The 18352-nt window shown below is 44.2% G+C and overlaps 1 protein-coding gene across 3 annotated transcripts in view; it reads left to right on the top strand.

Annotated features, from left to right (window-relative positions):
* LOC132767599 (metabotropic glutamate receptor 6-like) overlaps window positions 1-16939 on the top strand; it is a 70884-nt gene extending 53945 nt beyond the window's left edge. For 2 of the 3 annotated variants that reach the window (XM_060762723.2, XM_067464309.1), the window contains exons 9-11: window positions 1492-2427; window positions 11347-11572; window positions 16746-16939. In XM_060762723.2, coding sequence (XP_060618706.2) covers window positions 1492-2427; window positions 11347-11572; window positions 16746-16801 — 1218 coding nt within the window. In that variant the 3' untranslated portion in view covers window positions 16802-16939. Of the gene's footprint in view, window positions 1-1491; window positions 2428-11346; window positions 11588-16745 lie in introns of all 3 variants that reach the window. The other variant, XM_060762724.2, reaches the window with a different exon arrangement.
* The last annotated feature ends 1413 nt before the right edge of the window (window positions 16940-18352 follow it).

Below are 18352 nucleotides of genomic sequence, written 5' to 3'. Positions count from 1 at the left end.
TATTTAAATAACTATGGTTATTAAATTGGCTGGTTGGAAGATTCTGGGTGTTGTAGTCCAACAACTGTGATTGAATCATACGAGGAAAGTAGAGGTGGCTGGTAGATCCCAGTGGGACAGGAGAGCAGCTTCAGGTGTCTTTAAAGTGGGGGCAGGTAACATATAACTCAAAAAGCACAGAGCTGTTTTGTATTAACCAGAGCCCCCCAAAATGCTCTTTACAGGGCATGAGAGTCACCTTGCCACATTTCCCACCTGACCCCAATTTAGGTCCAGGCGATGCACTTTTTGAAAATACATTTTCCTGCTCTACTAAACCCAAAATAGACTGACAGAGGGCAAAACCATATTGAAAATCCCTTTATATTCCCTAAAGCAGTGGTTTTCAACCTTTTTTGACCAGGGACCACTTGACCAGGACCACTCTCCAACATTAGAACCAAAAGGGTTATGAATAGGTTTTTGGTCAACTTTAGATTCGGTTTGGGGTGCTGATTCAGAAAACTGCATTGAATAGACCACATCAGCTCTAGTTTCTGATACAGAACATATGCCATCCAGTAGTCACCATCTGCTCGGCCACAGAAAACCATATTTAATAATCTAGATCCACGGACCTTATTTTAGGACTCATGGTCCACCAGTGGGCCATGGCCCACAGATTGGGAACCACTGCCCTAAAGGGAATTTAGGGGGCAAATAAAAATTGTGGAATTTGAGGTCCTCCAAATTTTCCACAGGGATTATTGTGGTTTGCTAGTCGTCCACAGTTTCCTACTCAGGGTCTCTCCACACATTAGATTCAGAATCTTGGGCAGCTCCTTTAAAGTTCAGGCCAAAATCCAGAATCTTTTCCCTGTCCTACTGGCATAGAAGCTATCCATCACAGCTAAAGAAATGTGACTGTGTTTGACGCAGGCAGCGGTAGTACTGAGTCTACAACAGTAAATCCGAAACTCTGGTCCTCCTGGCATGTTGGACTTCTACTCCCAGAAGCCTCAGCTGCCTTGGTCAATGATCAGGAGTTCTAGGAGCTGAAGTCATCTGAAAGACCATACTTTGGGAAACACTGGCCTGCAACATCTCTCATGTTCAAAAAAATGACTTGTGTACACTCTCTTCTCCCGCCCCCCCCTCTCTATACACACACACACACACACACATACATATGACAATCATCTCTCTCTCTCTCTCTCTCTCTCTCTCTCTCTCTCTCTATATATATATATATATATATATATATATGCATAGATAAGACAATCATCAATCATGTCCACTCAACACATGGCAAGAAGCACATTCCTTTTTTATCAGTATTTCTTTTCCGTCCTGCACAGGAAGTTCCAAAAGTGACACTCTATCAATACTTCACATCTCTCTGTTTTAACTCATGCATTGCTGAAACCACACAGTTTAGACTATAAGCAATTTTCATATCATATAACAATATATACTAACAATAACTGGGGTTTATTTCCTTATTTCCTTTAGATTGAGGACATGCAATGGTCAGGGGGTCAGAAGGACATCCCCTCTTCGGTGTGCAGCCTTCCTTGCAATCCAGGTGAGAGGAAGAAGATGGTGAAGGGAGTGCCCTGCTGCTGGCACTGCGAGCTTTGTGACGGCTACCAATATCAACTGGACGAGTTCACCTGCGAGATGTGCCCCTTCGACATGCGGCCCAACCTCAACCGCACAGCCTGCCGCCCAACACCCATTGTCAAACTGGAGTGGAGCTCTCCTTGGGCCGTATTGCCCATCTTTTTGGCCATTCTGGGCATCCTTGGCACCACTTTCATTGTCATCACCTTCATCCGGTTCAATGACACACCCATCGTTCGCGCCTCAGGTCGTGAGCTGAGCTATGTCCTACTCACGGGGATTTTCCTCATCTACTCCATCACGTTTCTGATGATCGCTGAGCCTGGGGTTGCTGTCTGCGCTTTGCGCCGTCTCTTCTTGGGCTTGGGAATGGCCATTAGCTACTCAGCTTTGCTAACCAAAACCAACCGCATCTACCGCATCTTCGAGCAAGGCAAGAAGTCTGTGACGCCACCCAAGTTCATCAGCCCCACCTCGCAGCTAGTCATCACATTCAGCCTCATCTCTGTACAACTTGTAGCTGTGATCATATGGCTGGGGGTCGCCCCTCCACACAGCATCATTGACTTTGAAGAGCAGCGTACACCCAACCCTGAGTTCGCCCAAGGGGTGCTGAAGTGTGACATGTCCGACCTCTCCATCATCTCTTGCCTCAGCTACAGTATCATTTTGATGGTCACCTGCACTGTCTATGCTATCAAGGCCCGCGGTGTGCCCGAGAACTTCAATGAGGCCAAGCCCATTGGCTTCACCATGTACACAACTTGCATCGTTTGGCTGGCCTTTGTGCCCATCTTCTTTGGCACAGCACAATCAGCAGAGAAGGTGGGAATGGCTGGGTCAAGAAACAGGTTGTAAAGGGAAGAGACAAGGGTAGGGGGAGTGGAGGGGGAGCAGGCCAAAGCTGGACTAAATCAGGTGATACATAACAGTATGTGCTTTTGAAGTGCCTTGACTTTTTAACAACTGAAAAACAGCTATGGAAGGCTGCCTATTTTTAAAGGGGAAGGAGAGAGTACCATATATTTTTCCACTTCTGCTGTTTTTCCAGTAAGGATTACTATCCCCAAACAATTTATCTTTCCTCAAGGAAAAAGATGCAGGAAAAAAGGTTACAGGAATATATCTCTGCGCCATAACATGGGATAGCATTTTGGTGGGAACATTTAGGGTTTCTGGCTATAATATGATTTAAATAGAGAATGGCTGCAACTGAACATCCCCACAATGTAGCATAGATATCTTGCATGTAGAGATGAGGAGCCCCCGGTGGTGCAGTGGGTTAAATCCTTGTGCGGCAGGATTGAAGACCAACAGGTTGCAGGTTCAAATCCAGGGAGAGTGCAGATGAGCTCCCTCTATCAGCTCCAGCTCCTCATGCGGGGACATGAGAGAAGCCTCCCACAAGGGTAGTAAAATATCAAAACATCTGGACGTCCCCTGGGCAATGTCCTTGCAGATGGCCAATTCTCTCATACCAGAAGCGCTTTGCAGTTTCTCAAGCCACTCCTGACACGACAAAAAAAAAATGTAGAGATAAGCTACCACAGCAGTATGCAACTCTGATGTAGAATAACAAAATTGGGCAAGGCTCATCAATGACTAGGGGACCATCTATATGAGTCAATGAGTTAGTTCATGGGTGAATGGATCTCATACATCACATGATGTATAAGATCCATTTGCTTTATTGTGGCCTTATTCCATGTTAAAAAAAAGTTGTGGGATACTCTGGAGCTTCCTATTCAACTGTGGTTGTTTACATTACCATCCCACTGAGCTGGGGCAACCTAGGGACAGGAAGTGGCACTTACTTGTTCCAGTTGTTTTGGGCTTTGCAGTGCCCACTGGGCATGAAATTAACAGTGTTCATCACTCAGTGCCTGGAGTTACATTAGTTGGAGCGATAAGACGATTGGAGAAGTGAAGAGCAAAAGGAAAAAAGGTTCCTTCTTTCCACCTTCCCCTTTCTCAAATCTCTCTATTGTTCTGGCTATAGTTTTTACAGGAGCCAAGGATTGAACACCGCAGTTTTGTGCCGAGTGTCCACCACAAAACCCAGAACAACAAGGCGAGGTATGGCTCTGTAGTATTGAGCTGTGCAGACTCCATCCAGCTGCTGTACCATCTCAGGGGTATGCAATGTGGACACCCGCCAGCCCGGATCTGAATTCAGTGGTTAACCATGCAGACCATGGTGATGCTAATTTGGATACCCCACTCCAGATCAGCACCACTGTTTTAGGCATATCTAGATGTCCCCCAGGTCCTGTTACATAGTATGCAATCATAAAGTGCAAGACGTTAACTCTTACATGCACAATTGTGGTGCACAGTATTGCTGTATGCACAGCTCTCCTGGGTTGTGGTAGGTTTTTTCGGGCTATATGGCCATGTTCTAGAGGCATTCTCTCCTGACATTTCGCCTGCATCTATAGCAGCATCCTCAGAGGTTGTGAGGTCAGGAGAGAATGCCTCTAGAACATGGCCATATAGCCCGAAAACACCTACAACAACCCAGTGATTCCGGCCATGAAAGTCTTCAACAATACACAGCTCCACTTCTGTCAGGTCAGCACAATACTTTTGTTGCACTGTAACAAATAATTTGCCCCATGTGTGTAGAAGAACACATGAATTTATATAAACGTTTAAGCAGAGGCTGGTTGGCCATCTGTCAGGGGTGCTTTGAATGCAATTTTCCTGCTTCTTGGCAGGGGGTTGGACTGGATGGCCCTTGACGTCTCTTCCAACTCTGTGATTCTATTATTCTATATGTTTCTAATAGAATGACAGGTAATATATTTACCACATTTGTTTCAGAACTGCTATCCCAAAGAGTATAAAACATCTTTTGCCACAGCACCTGATTTTGTGCTTACATTTAGTATGCTTGGTCTTATCATTGGTCTTTGGTAAGTAAACAGGGACTTAATTTGCAAGTTTGATTTCTGCAGCCCATCTATCTGAGGAAATCTTGTGCTGAAATGTCAAAATGGGCTAAGTGCTGGAGATACACATTTTCCTTAATATTTAATTTTCCCTAAAGTTTTGTAGCAGTTAGAGTTTTATTTTACATAGGAAAACATCCCAGTGCCCCAGCCTTTCCCATTTGTTACAGAAATGGCAGCTTTTTTACTAGCAGTGTCTAGATCAAGACAACTGTTCGTAGCTCCAAAGAAATGGGAGGTTTCTAATGACCCTTTGAAGAGATGAATGAGATGGCAGCAAAGACCCTTTCAAGCGCATTTGGATGGGTCATCCTAAGGGCACTGCCATGCCACATCACTGCCCAGCAAATGGGGCACAGCCTCACTTTCTCCTGGTGCACTACACATTTCACAGACATGTTGAAAGAGGTTAAGCTGTCATCTCATCTGGTCCTCTCTGGGACTTATAAGTGGGCATGCACATTATTGCTCATCTCTAGTGAGTATAGCGTGTGACCTTGGGAAATACTTGTTGCTCAATACAAGCATGCTTTTAAAAAAGCACTGAGATGAGAACTGATCTGGTTTCTGATTCTGTGGCAGAACCGCTATCCAGATTGAATCCACAGTTCTAATCCTTTGTCTCCTATCACTCCCCTTGCTCTTTCAACCTCGAGGTCCATCTGTCAATATGGGCAAAGTGGCTGTGTTGATCAGTGGGTTCAGTGTGGTAACACATTTATTTATTTATTTCAAGCATTTGTATCCTGTCCGTCTCAACCTCCAAGGGAGGACTCAGGGCAGCTTACAACTGGCAGTCATTAGATGCCAACAAATAAACAGTTGTAATACAAACAATTAAGATAAAATAAGCCAAAAAGATTATAAAATACATTAAAATATTGGCCATTAAAATATTAAAATGCAACCAAGCCTAAGTCCGCAAATCCAAATCATAGTTCCAGTCCAAGATCTATTCATTGACAATACTAATGACAAGAGTTATTGCAGTTGACCATTGCGTCATTGCATGACCAATTCTCTTTTCCAACAGCAATACACAATGGTAGAAAATAAAAACAGTAAGGTAAAGGCAAAGGTTTCCTCTTGACATGAAGTCTAGTCATGTCTGACTCTGGGGGTTGGTGCTCATCTCCATATCTAAACCAAAGAGCAGCATAGACACCTCCAAGGTCATGTGGCCGGAATGACTGCATGGAGTGCTGTTACCTTCCTGCTGAAGCAGTACCTATTGTTCTACTCACATTTGCATGGTTTCAAACTGCTAGGTTGACAGAAGCTGGGGCTGACAGCAGGAGCTCACCCCGTCCTGCGGATTTGAACCGCCAACCTTCTGGTCAGGAAGTTCTGCAGCTTAACAGTTTAACCCGCTGTGCCACCATGGCCCCTTATAATAAAAACAGTAACACCTTTTATATAACACTAGCTGTGCCCTGCCACGCGTTGCTGTGGCCTATAGTAAAACTTATCAAAGTTGAGGTAGATATCTGGACTATTATGAAAGAGAGGTCCCTACCTATTCCTTCCCCCTTTTCCTCCCCCTTTCTCTCCTTTCTTCCTTCTCTACCTCTTTCTTTCTTTCCTTCTTTCACTACTTGGTTTCATCCTTCTCTCTTTCCTTCATTCCCTCCCCCTTTCTTCCTTTGCCTTTCTTCCCTCCCTGTTTGCTTCCTTCTTTCACTTTTTATGTCCTTTTATTTCACCACCATCATAACAATAACAATAATGCAATGCATTGCCTCTGGGACCTGACACCTCTCCCATTCCCCCTAAAAGGGTCTCAGAGGAACAATAGCATCATAATAATAATAATAGAAATAACAACCTTTACCCGCCACGTGTTGCTGTGGCCAATCTTCCCTCTTTCTCTCCTTCTTTCCCTCCCTCCCTCCTTCCTTCCTTCCTTCCTTCCCATCTTTCTTTCTCCTCTTCTTTCTCTATCTCTTTCCTTCCTTCCCCCTTTTTCTTTCTCTTCTGCTGTCTCTCTTTCCTTTCCTTCCATCTTTCCTTTTCTTTCCTTTTCTTCTTCCTCTAACTTTCCTTCCTTCCCCCTTTTTCTTTACCTCCCTTTTTCTTTCTTCCTTCTTTCCTTCCTTCCTGTCTTTCCTAGATTTTGACAGGGCGGGAAGGGGCGGGGTGGGGTTTAGAGGTGGCATGAAGTAAAAGGAGGTAAGATTGGGGCAGGGGAGTGATGGAGCGTGGGGTTGCGTGTGTGTATGCGGCAGCAGGGGGAGTGATGGAGCGTGGGGTTGCGTGTGTGTGTGCGGCGGCAGGGGGAATGGGGTTGCGTGTGTGTGTGCGGCGGCGGGGGGAGTGGGGTTGCGTGTGTGTGCGGCGGTGGGGGGAGTGATGGAGCGTGGGGTTGCGTGTGTGTGTGTGGCGGCGGGGGGAGTGGGGTTGCGTGTGTGTATGCGGCGGCGGGGGGAGTGATGGAGCGTGGGGTTGCGTGTGTGTGTGCGGCAGGGGGTGTGTGTGTGCGGGAAGCGGCGCGGCGGGGCTTGGAGTGGGCATGGTTTCCGCAGAGGGAACATTGGCTGGAAGGCCATGTGCGCGCGCCAGGGAACTTGCGGCTGGGCGCCAATGCGCATGCTCAGTTGTTTTGCTGTTTTGTGAGTGTGTTGTTGTGTTGTTTTTCATTTTGAGTAGATATGTTTGTACCTTGTGGGTTGTGTTATGGGCATGGGAATTTAGGTTAAGTTTCGTTGGGGTTTTTTTGAGTTTTGTTCTTTTGCCGTTTTGTGAGTGTGTTGTTGTATTGTTTTTCATTTTGAGTAGATATGTTTGTACCTTGTGGGTTGTGTTATGGGCACGGGGATTTTAGTTAAGTTTCGTTGGGGGATTTTTGAGTTTTGTTGTTTTGCCGTTTTGTGAGTGTGTTGTTGTGTTGTTTTTCATTTTGAGTAGATATGTTTGTACCTTGTGGGTTGTGTTATGGGCACGGGGATTTTAGTTAAGTTTCATTGGGGGATTTTTCAGTTTTGTTGTTTTGCCGTTTTGTGAGTGTGTTGTTGTGTTGTTTTTCATTTTGAGTAGGTATGTTTGTACCTTGTGGGTTGTTTTATGGGCATGGGGATTTTGGTTAAGTTTCGTTGGGGGATTTTTGAGTTTTGTTGTTTTGCCGTTTTGTGAGTGTGTTGTTGTGTTGTTTTTCATTTTGAGTAGATATGTTTGTACCTTGTGGGTTGTGTTATGGGCACGGGGATTTTGGTTAAGTTTCGTTGGGTTTTTTTAGTTTTGTTGTTTTGCCGTTTTGTGAGTGTGTTGTTGTGTTGTTTTTCATTTTGAGTAGATATGTTTGTACCTTGTGGGTTGTGTTATGGGCATGGGAATTTTGGTTAAGTTTCGTTGGGGGGTTTTTGAGTTTTGTTTCCTCGTTGGATGCCCCTAACAAATTTATATATATAGATCTATCCTTATACCAATTCTACACACAAGCACACAGTGCACCTTCTGTTTCAACACTTCTCCTGGAAGTCTAGCCACATTCGCAGTTCCCTTAATGCCCAGATCTTCTCAATTCCCCTTCTCCTTACTAGTCTTCACGCTCTGACTCCCTAGCTCTATCTCATCCTGCCCCTATCAAATATTTAGCAGACAAACCTCTAGGTCTTATCCTTTCCTCTCCCAGCACTGCAAAGGCTGTGACTGACTAATGGTAAATGCTGTTCGGCAGTGGAATATACTGTTCTGACGTGTGGTGGAATCTCTTTCTCCAGAGGTTTTTAAGCAGAGGCTGGATGGCTATCTGTTGGAGGTCCCCCCCCCCCCCCCGTGTGGTAGAAGGGGGTTGGACTGGATCACCCTCATGGTCTCTTCCAGTTTTATTATTCTGTGACTAGCTGTGCCCGCCACGCGTTGCTGTGGCCAACCTTTTCTCTCTCTTTTTCTTCTCCTTTCTTTCTCTCCTTCCTTCCTTCCTTCCTTCCCTTCTTTTCTTTCATTCTCTCCTTCATTCTCTTCCCTTCCTTCCCTTCGTTTCTTCCTTCCTTCCTTCCTTCCTTTCTTTCTTTCTTTCTCTCCTTTCTTCCCTTTTTTCCTTCTCGCCTTCCTTCCTTCTCTTCTTCTTCCCTTCCTTCCCTCCCCTTTTCTTTCCCTTTTACTTTCTCTCCTTTTTTCCTTCTCTACCTATTCTTGGACTGCAACTCCCAGCAGTCCTCCTGATCCATCTATCCACCTACCTACTTTTCTCTATCTAATCTGTCTACCTGGAGGATTGCTGAGAGTTGCAGTCCAGGAATAGGAAATTGGAAATATGTAGGGATTGGGATGCTCTCAAAGAAATCCAAGGAGAAGAAAGCTTGCAGCGTGGAAGCAGTGCATTTGAATCATCCTCCTCTCCTAAAGGGCCTGGTCTAGTGGATCCTGGGAGCTGTAGTCTGGAAGAGAGTGTGGATATGCTATTGTGTGTTTTGTTTGCCAGGGGGAGTTGTTCTTGTGCATGCACTGTAACAGCTTTTTGCTTTTGGGGCTTTTTAAGTCCCTTCTGCTCTGTTTTGCAGTGTTTTTATGAGTGATGGTCACTCGTTGGCCTGATACGTGTATTGTGTCCAAATTTCATGTCAATTTGTCAAGTGGTTTTTGAATTATGTTAATGCCACAAACTTAACATTACATTTTTATTTATATAGATTGGCCTTAAACAGGCTTCTCACTTTGTAGTGCCCCATTTTTATTTTGTCTTGAGAGCTATTGCAAGGCTATAATTTAAATACAAGAGTATTCCGTTATACTGGGTAGCAACATCATCTATTGCCCCATCATAGCTGAGTGTACTAGAAGTTTGCCTGTTCTTGAGCTACAGTCCCTATCAGTCCCTCTGAATACTGGCTATACTGGCTGACTGATGGAAGTTAGAGTTAGAGCATTTGGAGAATCACTTGTTGTCCAGTTCTGTTTCCCTGCAACATCTATTTTTATAGTTAATACTTTTTTAAAATGTAAAAGAAACAGAGCAGACAATGTGCCATCTTCAATTGCTGTTGAACTCCAATTCTCATAAGGAACACTCGGTTTTACTGGGGTGTCCCACTAGACCAGGCTCCTCTCTTCAGGCATATTAACTATGGCTTCTCTTACTCAAAACTACCCTTCCTACCAGGATCGTAGCCAGGATTTTGATTCGGGGGGAGCGGAGTTTGATTCAGGGGGGGGGGGGGGGACTGAGTCTGAGTGAAAGAGGGTCTACCCTAGCAAACCTTTTGTATTGTTACCCCAATACCCCCATGCATATGGGATATATTGAGCATGGTGATATGAATAAACATAACAGTTTAAATAATGTACGAGTAAGGCCTTCTCACAGACCGCCCTGAGAATTTGGGGGGGGGGGGTGAAGCCCCTCAAGCCCCCCCCCCCTACTACATGCCTGCTTCCTACCTTCAGTTCTTCTCTGTCAACATCAATAAGGATTGCAGTCCTTGCTCATATGCAGGCAAGGAAGGTGGCGGCAATCTACCTTTCTTCCATGCCAAGGCTAAGATATGCTCGTTATATGACATTTGTTTGTTTTGATCATCTCCAAACTGAAAAGAAAACCATAGGGGGCGTCTTCACAGTAGAATTAATGCAATTTGTCATCACTTTAACTTTTTAAGCAGAGGGCCAGGTCACAGTCCCTCAAACTGTTGGAGGGAAGGATTATAATTTGAAAAAAAAATGAATGAATTGCTATGCACACTGCACATATCTTATTTGTAGTACAAAAAACCCCCACTTCAAAACAATATAATAATTAAAATGAAGAAAAAAATTAACAAATATAAACTTATTAGCATTTCAATGGGAAGTGTGGGCCTCCTTTTGGCTGATGAGATAGGATTGTTGTTGTTGTTGTTGTGTGCTTTCAAGTCATTTCAGACTTAGGTTGACTTTGAGCAAGGGCTGGGTAAATGACCTTGGAGGGCCGTATCCGGCCCCCAGGCCTTAGTTTGAGGACCCTGCTTTAACTGGTATAGCTGAATGCTATGGAATTGTAGAAGCTGTAGTGTGGTGAGACATCAGCCAGTCTGCATCCTCCAGTGCCTTGATAATCTGGGATATAGAGCTGTGGGGCTCTTAGGGCCCGTTCACACAGCCATACAACCCAGAATATCAGCAGAAAATCCCATAATATCTGCATTGAACTGGGTTATCTGAGTCCACGCTCATAATGTGGGATTTTCTGCCTTGATATTCTGGGATATAGGGCTGTGTGGAAGGGCCCTGAGTCTGCACTGCCAGATAATCTGAGATAAACAGAAAACCTCGGATCTGATCCTGGAATATAGGGCCTGTCTGGAAGGGCCTTACATCTTTCTGATTGTATTACACTATGAAACAAACTTTGGGGGGAAAATGTTCTTTGTTTGAAAGTGTTATTTCCTGTTTAATTGTTCGTTTGGTATTTTGAAATTAGTTATGCTCCCGAAAGTTCGTTTTTCTGGCTGTCACAAACGAGGTTGAATTGGTTGAGACTCAATACGATATTTGTTGAAAAACTATAGCAAAATGTGCTGCAGGATGTCCCGCAAAAACAAAGTTTTTGTAGTTGAATACACTTTTTCCATTTTTTAATATAACCAATTAGGAAATGACATTTATAACTCAGGAACAAAAATCTTGTTACATAGTGTTAGCACAGCTTGGAAAATGGCCAGCAATTTTTTAAGAAGTACTTTGTAATCCAAAATAGGACTTTTCCCAAGCTTTAGTATCAGTTGGTCCCAAGCCAGTGGTTTTAGAAGATGATGCCATCTGCCATGCTTTTGGAGCCCAGCGAGTTGGTGTTATTTTTCCCTCTCCCTGCCCCCTCCAGATCTACATCCAGACAACCACGCTGACCGTCTCTATGAGCCTGAGCGCCTCGGTTTCCCTCGGGATGCTCTACGTGCCCAAAGTCTACGTCATCATCTTCCACCCGGAGCAGAATGTCCAGAAGCGCAAGCGGAGCTTCAAAGCGGCTGCCACAGCCGTCAACGCCTCCACCAGACTCTCCCAGAAGGGTGCCCAGAATGGCGAGAGCAAAGATGATAAGCCGGACAGTAAGTAGCCAAAAAGTAGGTATCGCGGTCTTATTTTCTTTTTGATGACCCTACCCGATGTGCCTCCTGCTGACCTCCGCCTGCCCTGTAAGTACCTTCTAGTTCCTCCCATCCCTTCTCTTATACCCACAAAGTCCCCACAACTGGTCCCCACCATCACCACTGTGCCTTGGGGCTCTATAGATAGGAGTCAAGTCAAGTCAACTTTACTTATATCCCCTCCCATCTCCCCTTGGGCACTCGCAGCATCTTACAACATGAATGGCACCCATTTGATGTCATACAATACACAATGAAAATACAAATGCAGAATACAGTCATTTTGGTAAATGAACCATTTACCTTTCGCTAGAGTTGCGAGGTCCAACTACCCCAAATTTCATATCTGAGACTTAGTGATAGCCCGTGCAAAATCAAAGACGATGGATTACCAGCACAGTAAGCATCAAAACACAGTTGATCAGATTATACCATTCAAAATAAGGCCAAATTAAACAAATGAATTAAAATATACACAAAACATTTCAAGGCAATGGTGGCATCTTGAGATTCTTCTGCTTACACCAAGGACTGGAAAAGAGGGATCAGGCCCTGAGATGTACTTCCAGCTTAATTTAACTAAAAGTGCACATCCCAAGATAGGGACATAAGATAATTTGTGGTTTAATAAATAAAACTGCTATCCATGATGAGAAGAAAAGGTCATCTTTAATATGATAAAGCAAAATAGCTTCCAAATATTACCTAGAGTGTGCTTAACCTCAGCCCTATTGATCAAAAAGTTATCTGGGATTTTTTTATTACCCAGTTATCAGCTGGGTAATAATATATAAAGTATTTTGCAAAATGACAGGAATCCTCTTGGATCCCAGAAGACATGAAGAGGACTTCCCTTTGATTTTCCTCCTATAAAACCAGAATATGAAGGAGAAGGACAGTCAGGAAAGGAATAAACTACTTGAGAACATAGATTGGTGTAGAAATGGGGAGTAGAGAAGAAGTAAGGACCAACAAGATCATTTTTCTCAACTACTCAAGGGGATGATATAAGGAACATTTAACTTAGACTAACTGTTTTAGCCTATTATTATTATTATTATTATTATTATTATTATTATTATTATCCTGCCACCATCTCCAAAAAGGACTTGGGGCAGCTTACAGTAGCACATACAAGTGCCATATACAGGTAAAATCATATCAACGTATTAGACAATGACAATATCAGTTTACATAAAAACAGCACAATACAAAAATAAAAAACCAATCCCAGTTAAAATCAATAAAAATATTACTAACTGGCATTAAAATGAATAGTACAACATCCCAGCCACAGTCCAGATTCGATCATTAAAGCACCAGTGTCAATATTATATAGTTTGGTCCTTAGATTAGCAGATAACTTAATCATTTCCAAAAGCCTGTCTAAAGAACCATGTTTTCAGGTCCTTGCAAAAACATTGTAGTATGGGAGCAAGCCTCATATCCCTGGGGAGGATGTTCCAAAGCTGGGGGGGGGGGGCACCTCTCTTTTGTTCCAACCGACCGCACTTGGGATGGGAGTGGGACTGAGAGTAGGTCCTCCCCAGCAGATCTTAGGGCCCACACCAGCGGAGCAGAGTGGAGGGTGAGCCCTGGTGCCATAGTGATGGTGAAGGTAGGAGGAAGTTAAGAAAATCTATAGACAACCTGGAGAGTCTTGGAAAGTTGCAGCAATCAATTAGTTATGCCTTGAAAATTGTAGCAAGTTGATGGTTTACAACAGAATCATAGAATCAAAGAGTTGGAAGAGACCTCATGGGCCATCCAGTCCAACCGCCTGCCAAGAAACTGAACGTTTCTGCCAAGAAACTGAACTAAACGGGAGAGTCTGGTGGAGGCATTGACGGCTGTGGCAGCCGCTTTGAAGCTCCGCCTGGATCAGCTCCCCAAGACTAGACAATTTGTATCCCTATGTCTTCTCCAGACATGACCCATAAAATTGGAGACTCAGGGCCAAGACCTGAGATTTGGTAACCCTACCTGGAACATGGGCTGTAATTACACACACACAAATGTTGACTCACAGTCCCTATAGAGTGCCTTTCTGCCAAGCTTCCTGGCCTCTGGAGTAACAAAAAAAAATCCCAAGACAGAAAGTATTATATTGTTATGTTTTAATTTGAAATGCTTTTAATCTTGTTTATTTATTTGTCTTGGCCTCTTTTTTGTTGTTAAAAGGAGAGTTTTTTAAAAAAACACGTAGATATCAGGCAGGCAGGGTTGAAAATCAGTGCAACTTGAAAAAAGAAGTCACTTCTTTGTTCTGTCATTTTAACAAAGAGGAGCGCATTTTGATCCCTGCAGTCGCAAACCGTGCAGGGGAGACCTCTCGCAGTGCAGTCTGGCTTTCAGTAGGAAAGGGCAGGGATCTGGGTGGGAAGCTCTGGAATATTAATAGCCGCTCTCTGTGGGCGACAATGTCCCAGAGCAGATGGCAAGGACTCCGGCGCCTTGTGCTGCATGACAGCCAGAAGCGTACGCCTGACCAAGCAGGGGCGGAAAATGAGGCAAGGTGCAGGCCTCTTCCTCCTCCTCCCCCCTCTCACTCTCTCCCACTAGACCCGACTCTGCTCTTCAGGCATCTGAACTGTGGCTTCTCTCACTCAAAGATGCCCTCCCTGCCCCACCGTTCTCCGTCTAGCAAGGATTGCAGTTTCGGCTCATTTGTATGCAATGGAAGCGGCTACAATCCAGCTTCCTTCCATCCCACTTGATTTGAACATGTATACTGCCCAGCCTTAGCACACAAGTACACTACCTCACCCTATGTGATAGTCGAGATTTTCATAGCAGATCTGACATGTTGGTAATATTGTAGCCATTAGATAAGTCCTGTTGTTATACGTGTATGTGTCATCACCTTATGGGTCTTGGCAGCAGAGAAGAAAAATTTTGCAACCACTTCCAATACATTTTTGTAAGACTCTCCAAGCATTTTTTTTTCTGTGTCAGGAGTGACTTGAGAAGCTGCAAGTCACTTCTGGTATGAGAGAATTGGCCATCTGGGGATGTCCAGATGTTTTACTATCCCGTAAGAGTCTTCTCTCATATCCCTGCATGAGAAAATGGAGCTGACAGACGGGAACTAACGCCGTTTCCTGATTCGAACCGCTAATCTTTCAGTCAGCAGTCCTGCCGGCACAAGGGTTTAACCCATCGCGCCACAGTGAGATGCCGGAAGAGTAATCAGGACTACCCCTGGCAAATTTGGACAACTAGAGGAAATGTCTAAACTGTAGAGTTAATGCAGATTGACATCACTTTAACTCAATGCTATGAAATCCTTGGATTTGTAGTTTCACAAATTCTTTAGCTTTCTCTGCCAAATCATGCTAGTCCCTCACCAAACTACAAGATTCCATAAGACTGAGCCATGGCAGTCAAAGTAGGGTCAAACTGCATCAATTAAATAATGTGGATACACCTTCGGTCCTCCAGCACATAAATGTTGATCATAGAATTACACCACAGAACCTACAAATGCTTAGAGAAGTTTTTCCTCTAATAATAATAATAATAATAATAATAATAATAATAGTAATATATATTTTTGTGTCAGGAGTGACTTGAGAAACTGCAAGTTGCTTCTGGTGTGAGAGAATTAGCCATCTACTAGGACGTTGCCCAAGGGATGCCTAGATGTTTTGATGTTTTACTATCCTCCTTGTGGGAAGCTTCTCTCATATTCCTGTATGGGGAGCTGGAGCTGACAGAGGGAGCTCATCTGCGCTGTCCCCAGAATCGAATCTCCAACCTGTCAGTCTTCAGTCCTGCTGGCACAAGGGTTTAGCCCATGGCGCCACGGGGGGCTCCAAGCAAATATGTCAAGCATAAGTTTAGAAATCTCCATGGGGACTTCAGTAGAGAAGGGAAATTTCTACTCAATCTTTCATCCTTATGAAAGATCCAGGAAAAAAGGGTGCCCAACCTTAGCACACAACAAAACCTTTCACACTAAAAAAAAAAACCTTCTCCACAAACAGTTCTGTAGGGGATTCCCTGAAAATGAGCCTCTAGTAAAGCAGAGGGGATTACATTAAGTAAAAGGTGATACAAAGGGTAATCTGTATCCACTGGGGTTTGATTTCAGAACCCCTCATGGATGCCAAAATCCTTGAATGCTCAAATCCCATCATATACAATGTCATCGTAAAATGGGTGTTGCCAGAGACCTGCCTGAAAAGTAGAAGTCTCTGCCTAGAAGCAGAAGAACAAAGAAAGAAGACTGTTGTAGGTTTTTCAGGCTATATGGCCATGTTCTAGAAGCATTCTCTCCTGACATTTCACCTGCATCTATGGCAAGCATCCTCAGAACCTCTGAGGATGCTTGCCATAGATGCAGGTGAAACATCAGGAGAGAATGCTTCTAGAACATGGCCATACAGCCCAAAAAACTTACAACAACCCAGTGATTTCAGCCATGAGAGGTGTTAGCTGGCCACCTGTTATCATCAGGTGTCCATTTAGAAATAGTGCTTAGACATCCAAGGTAAAAGAAGCCCCGGTGACGCGATGTGTTAAACTTTTGTGCCAGCAGGACTGAAGACCGACAGGTTGGAGGTTCGAATCCGGGAAGAGTGTGAATGAGCTTCCTCTGTCAGCTCGAGCTCCCCATGCAGGGACATGAGAGAAGCCTCCCACAAGGATGGCAAAACATCAGAACATCCAGGCGTTCCCTGGGCAATGTCCTTGCAGATGGCCAATTCTCTCACACCAGAAGCAACTTACAGCTTCTCAAGTCACTCCTGACACAAAAAACCCCACAATTGTGCCACATATCAATGGTGGGGTGTGTATCCAGTACCTTCAATTGACCCGTCATCTCAGAGGAGTCACGTTGCTCTTGATGGCTCCAGATTATGTTAGAACAGTTGTTCTCTGCTTGGGGTCCTCCTAGTGTTTTGGGCTCCAACTCCAGGAGACCCAACATAGTCAAGCATAAAGCATTCAGGGAGCAGAAGTCCCAAACTTTTGGCGGACCAAAGGTTGCGAACCACAACTAGAGCTTCCCACCCTCATCCTTCCAGTTCTACAGCTCAGCCCATGTTTCCACTATGGGTCCCAGCGTGACCCTCCATTCTTTCACCTATCTACTTCTCTCTAACACTTTTCCATTTTGTATCCTTTGCAGGCGTCCCTAAGGTGATGTACATCAGCTACACAGAACTGACCATGGTGCCCACATAACTGAAGGAGGAGGAAACGAGCACTGAGGGGTTGGGTGGGCAGGGTGTGACACGGTTTTTGTGGGGATGAGAGAGTGAAGCCCCTGGGAAGGGGCTGGGGTGGACATATGGTGGGGAATAAACCTGTATTTTTACAAAATTGGTCTGTAATTTTCTTTTCAGTCTAGCATGCACTTGGAGAAAACATGGAGAAGTTGTAGCCGTCTCAGTAAAGTGTGAGAGGGTATGAAACAAAAATGGAAGATTGGTGCTTCAACATTTTAGTGAACTATTTAGTGTGAGGGAATATGTTACTTAGATCAGGGCTCCTTAAACATTTTCAACCTGTAACTCCTTTCCACCTGAGAAATTTTCGTAGGACCCCAGGTATATAGGTATTTAAAATAGGTTTACAAATTTCCTTGGCCTCATAATATTCCTTAGAAGAAATCACCTTTGTCATGACCCTAGAGTTTGATTGTTTCCCAATCTTGGATTGTCTTTGATTCCTCCTTTTTACCTTTGATACCTCCACTAGTGACATGTGGTCCCCAAAAGGACTTATTTGAGACAAATGTGACCCTCCCATTAAAAAAGGATTTCCACCTAGTAGGAATTCACCATCTTTGTGCTTGTGCTTCCATCAGTCAGGAGATAAAATGTCATTTTCCAAGGATGATGTTCAGCTAGCAGTTGCACAACAACTATACACAAATGTAGCTTCAGGGTTGATTTGACAGGAGATGTCTGCACCATGGTGTTTGAGATTTATAGTATACTCCTACACAGTCATAGGAAGGAGGGAGCTGGCTTGTTTTCTGCTGCCCTGGAGACGAGGACACTGAGCAATGGCTTCAAACTACAAGAAAGGAGATTCCACCTGAACATGAGGAAGAACTTCCTGACTGCTCTGGAGTGAGGTGGAGGCTTTTAAGTAGAGGCTGGATGGCCATCTATCGGGGGTGCTTTGAAGGAGATTTTCCTGCTTCTTGGCAGGGGGTTGGACTGGATGGCCCCCAAGGTCTCTTCCAACTCTAGGATTGTATGATTCTATGATTTCTAGCCTTTTTAAAGTTGTGGATGAACAAAGATTGTTCTTCATCCTGATCGTCCTCCTTTTACACATGGAAAACATGTAACTGTGCAGATATGGGAGTACAACTCCCACCAGCCTAATCCTTGGCAGTGGCAGGGATGGAGGTGATGAGAGATCCAGTCTAACAGCACTGGAGCTTCCCATTCATGTGAAGGAAGCAGTCTCCCATTAACTCCCTTTGTAACACCTTAGTAATAATCTCCAAGCTTTATCAGAACATTACCAGAGAAAGAAACTCTGACAAAAGCTGCACCTCGGTGCCAAATCTGCATCGACTATGTTGTGTGCCAATGCAGGCATGGCAAAAGTCACTTCCTGCTTTTGATAACCCTAAGGTGAACTATCATAGCATTTTTTTTTAATTGGGAAGAATTATGCAGAATGGATTTGAGAGTGTCACCCCGCGAAGCTAAGAATGTGATTTGCCCAAGTTTGTTTGTTTGTTTATTTATTTATTTACGACATTTATATGCCACC

The sequence above is a fragment of the Anolis sagrei genome, chromosome 2, assembly GCF_037176765.1.
Source record: "Anolis sagrei isolate rAnoSag1 chromosome 2, rAnoSag1.mat, whole genome shotgun sequence".
Classification (NCBI taxonomy): Eukaryota; Metazoa; Chordata; class Lepidosauria; order Squamata; family Dactyloidae; genus Anolis; species Anolis sagrei.
Note: the sequence above shows the minus strand (reverse complement) of the source record. Positions and strands in the feature narration are given on the sequence as shown.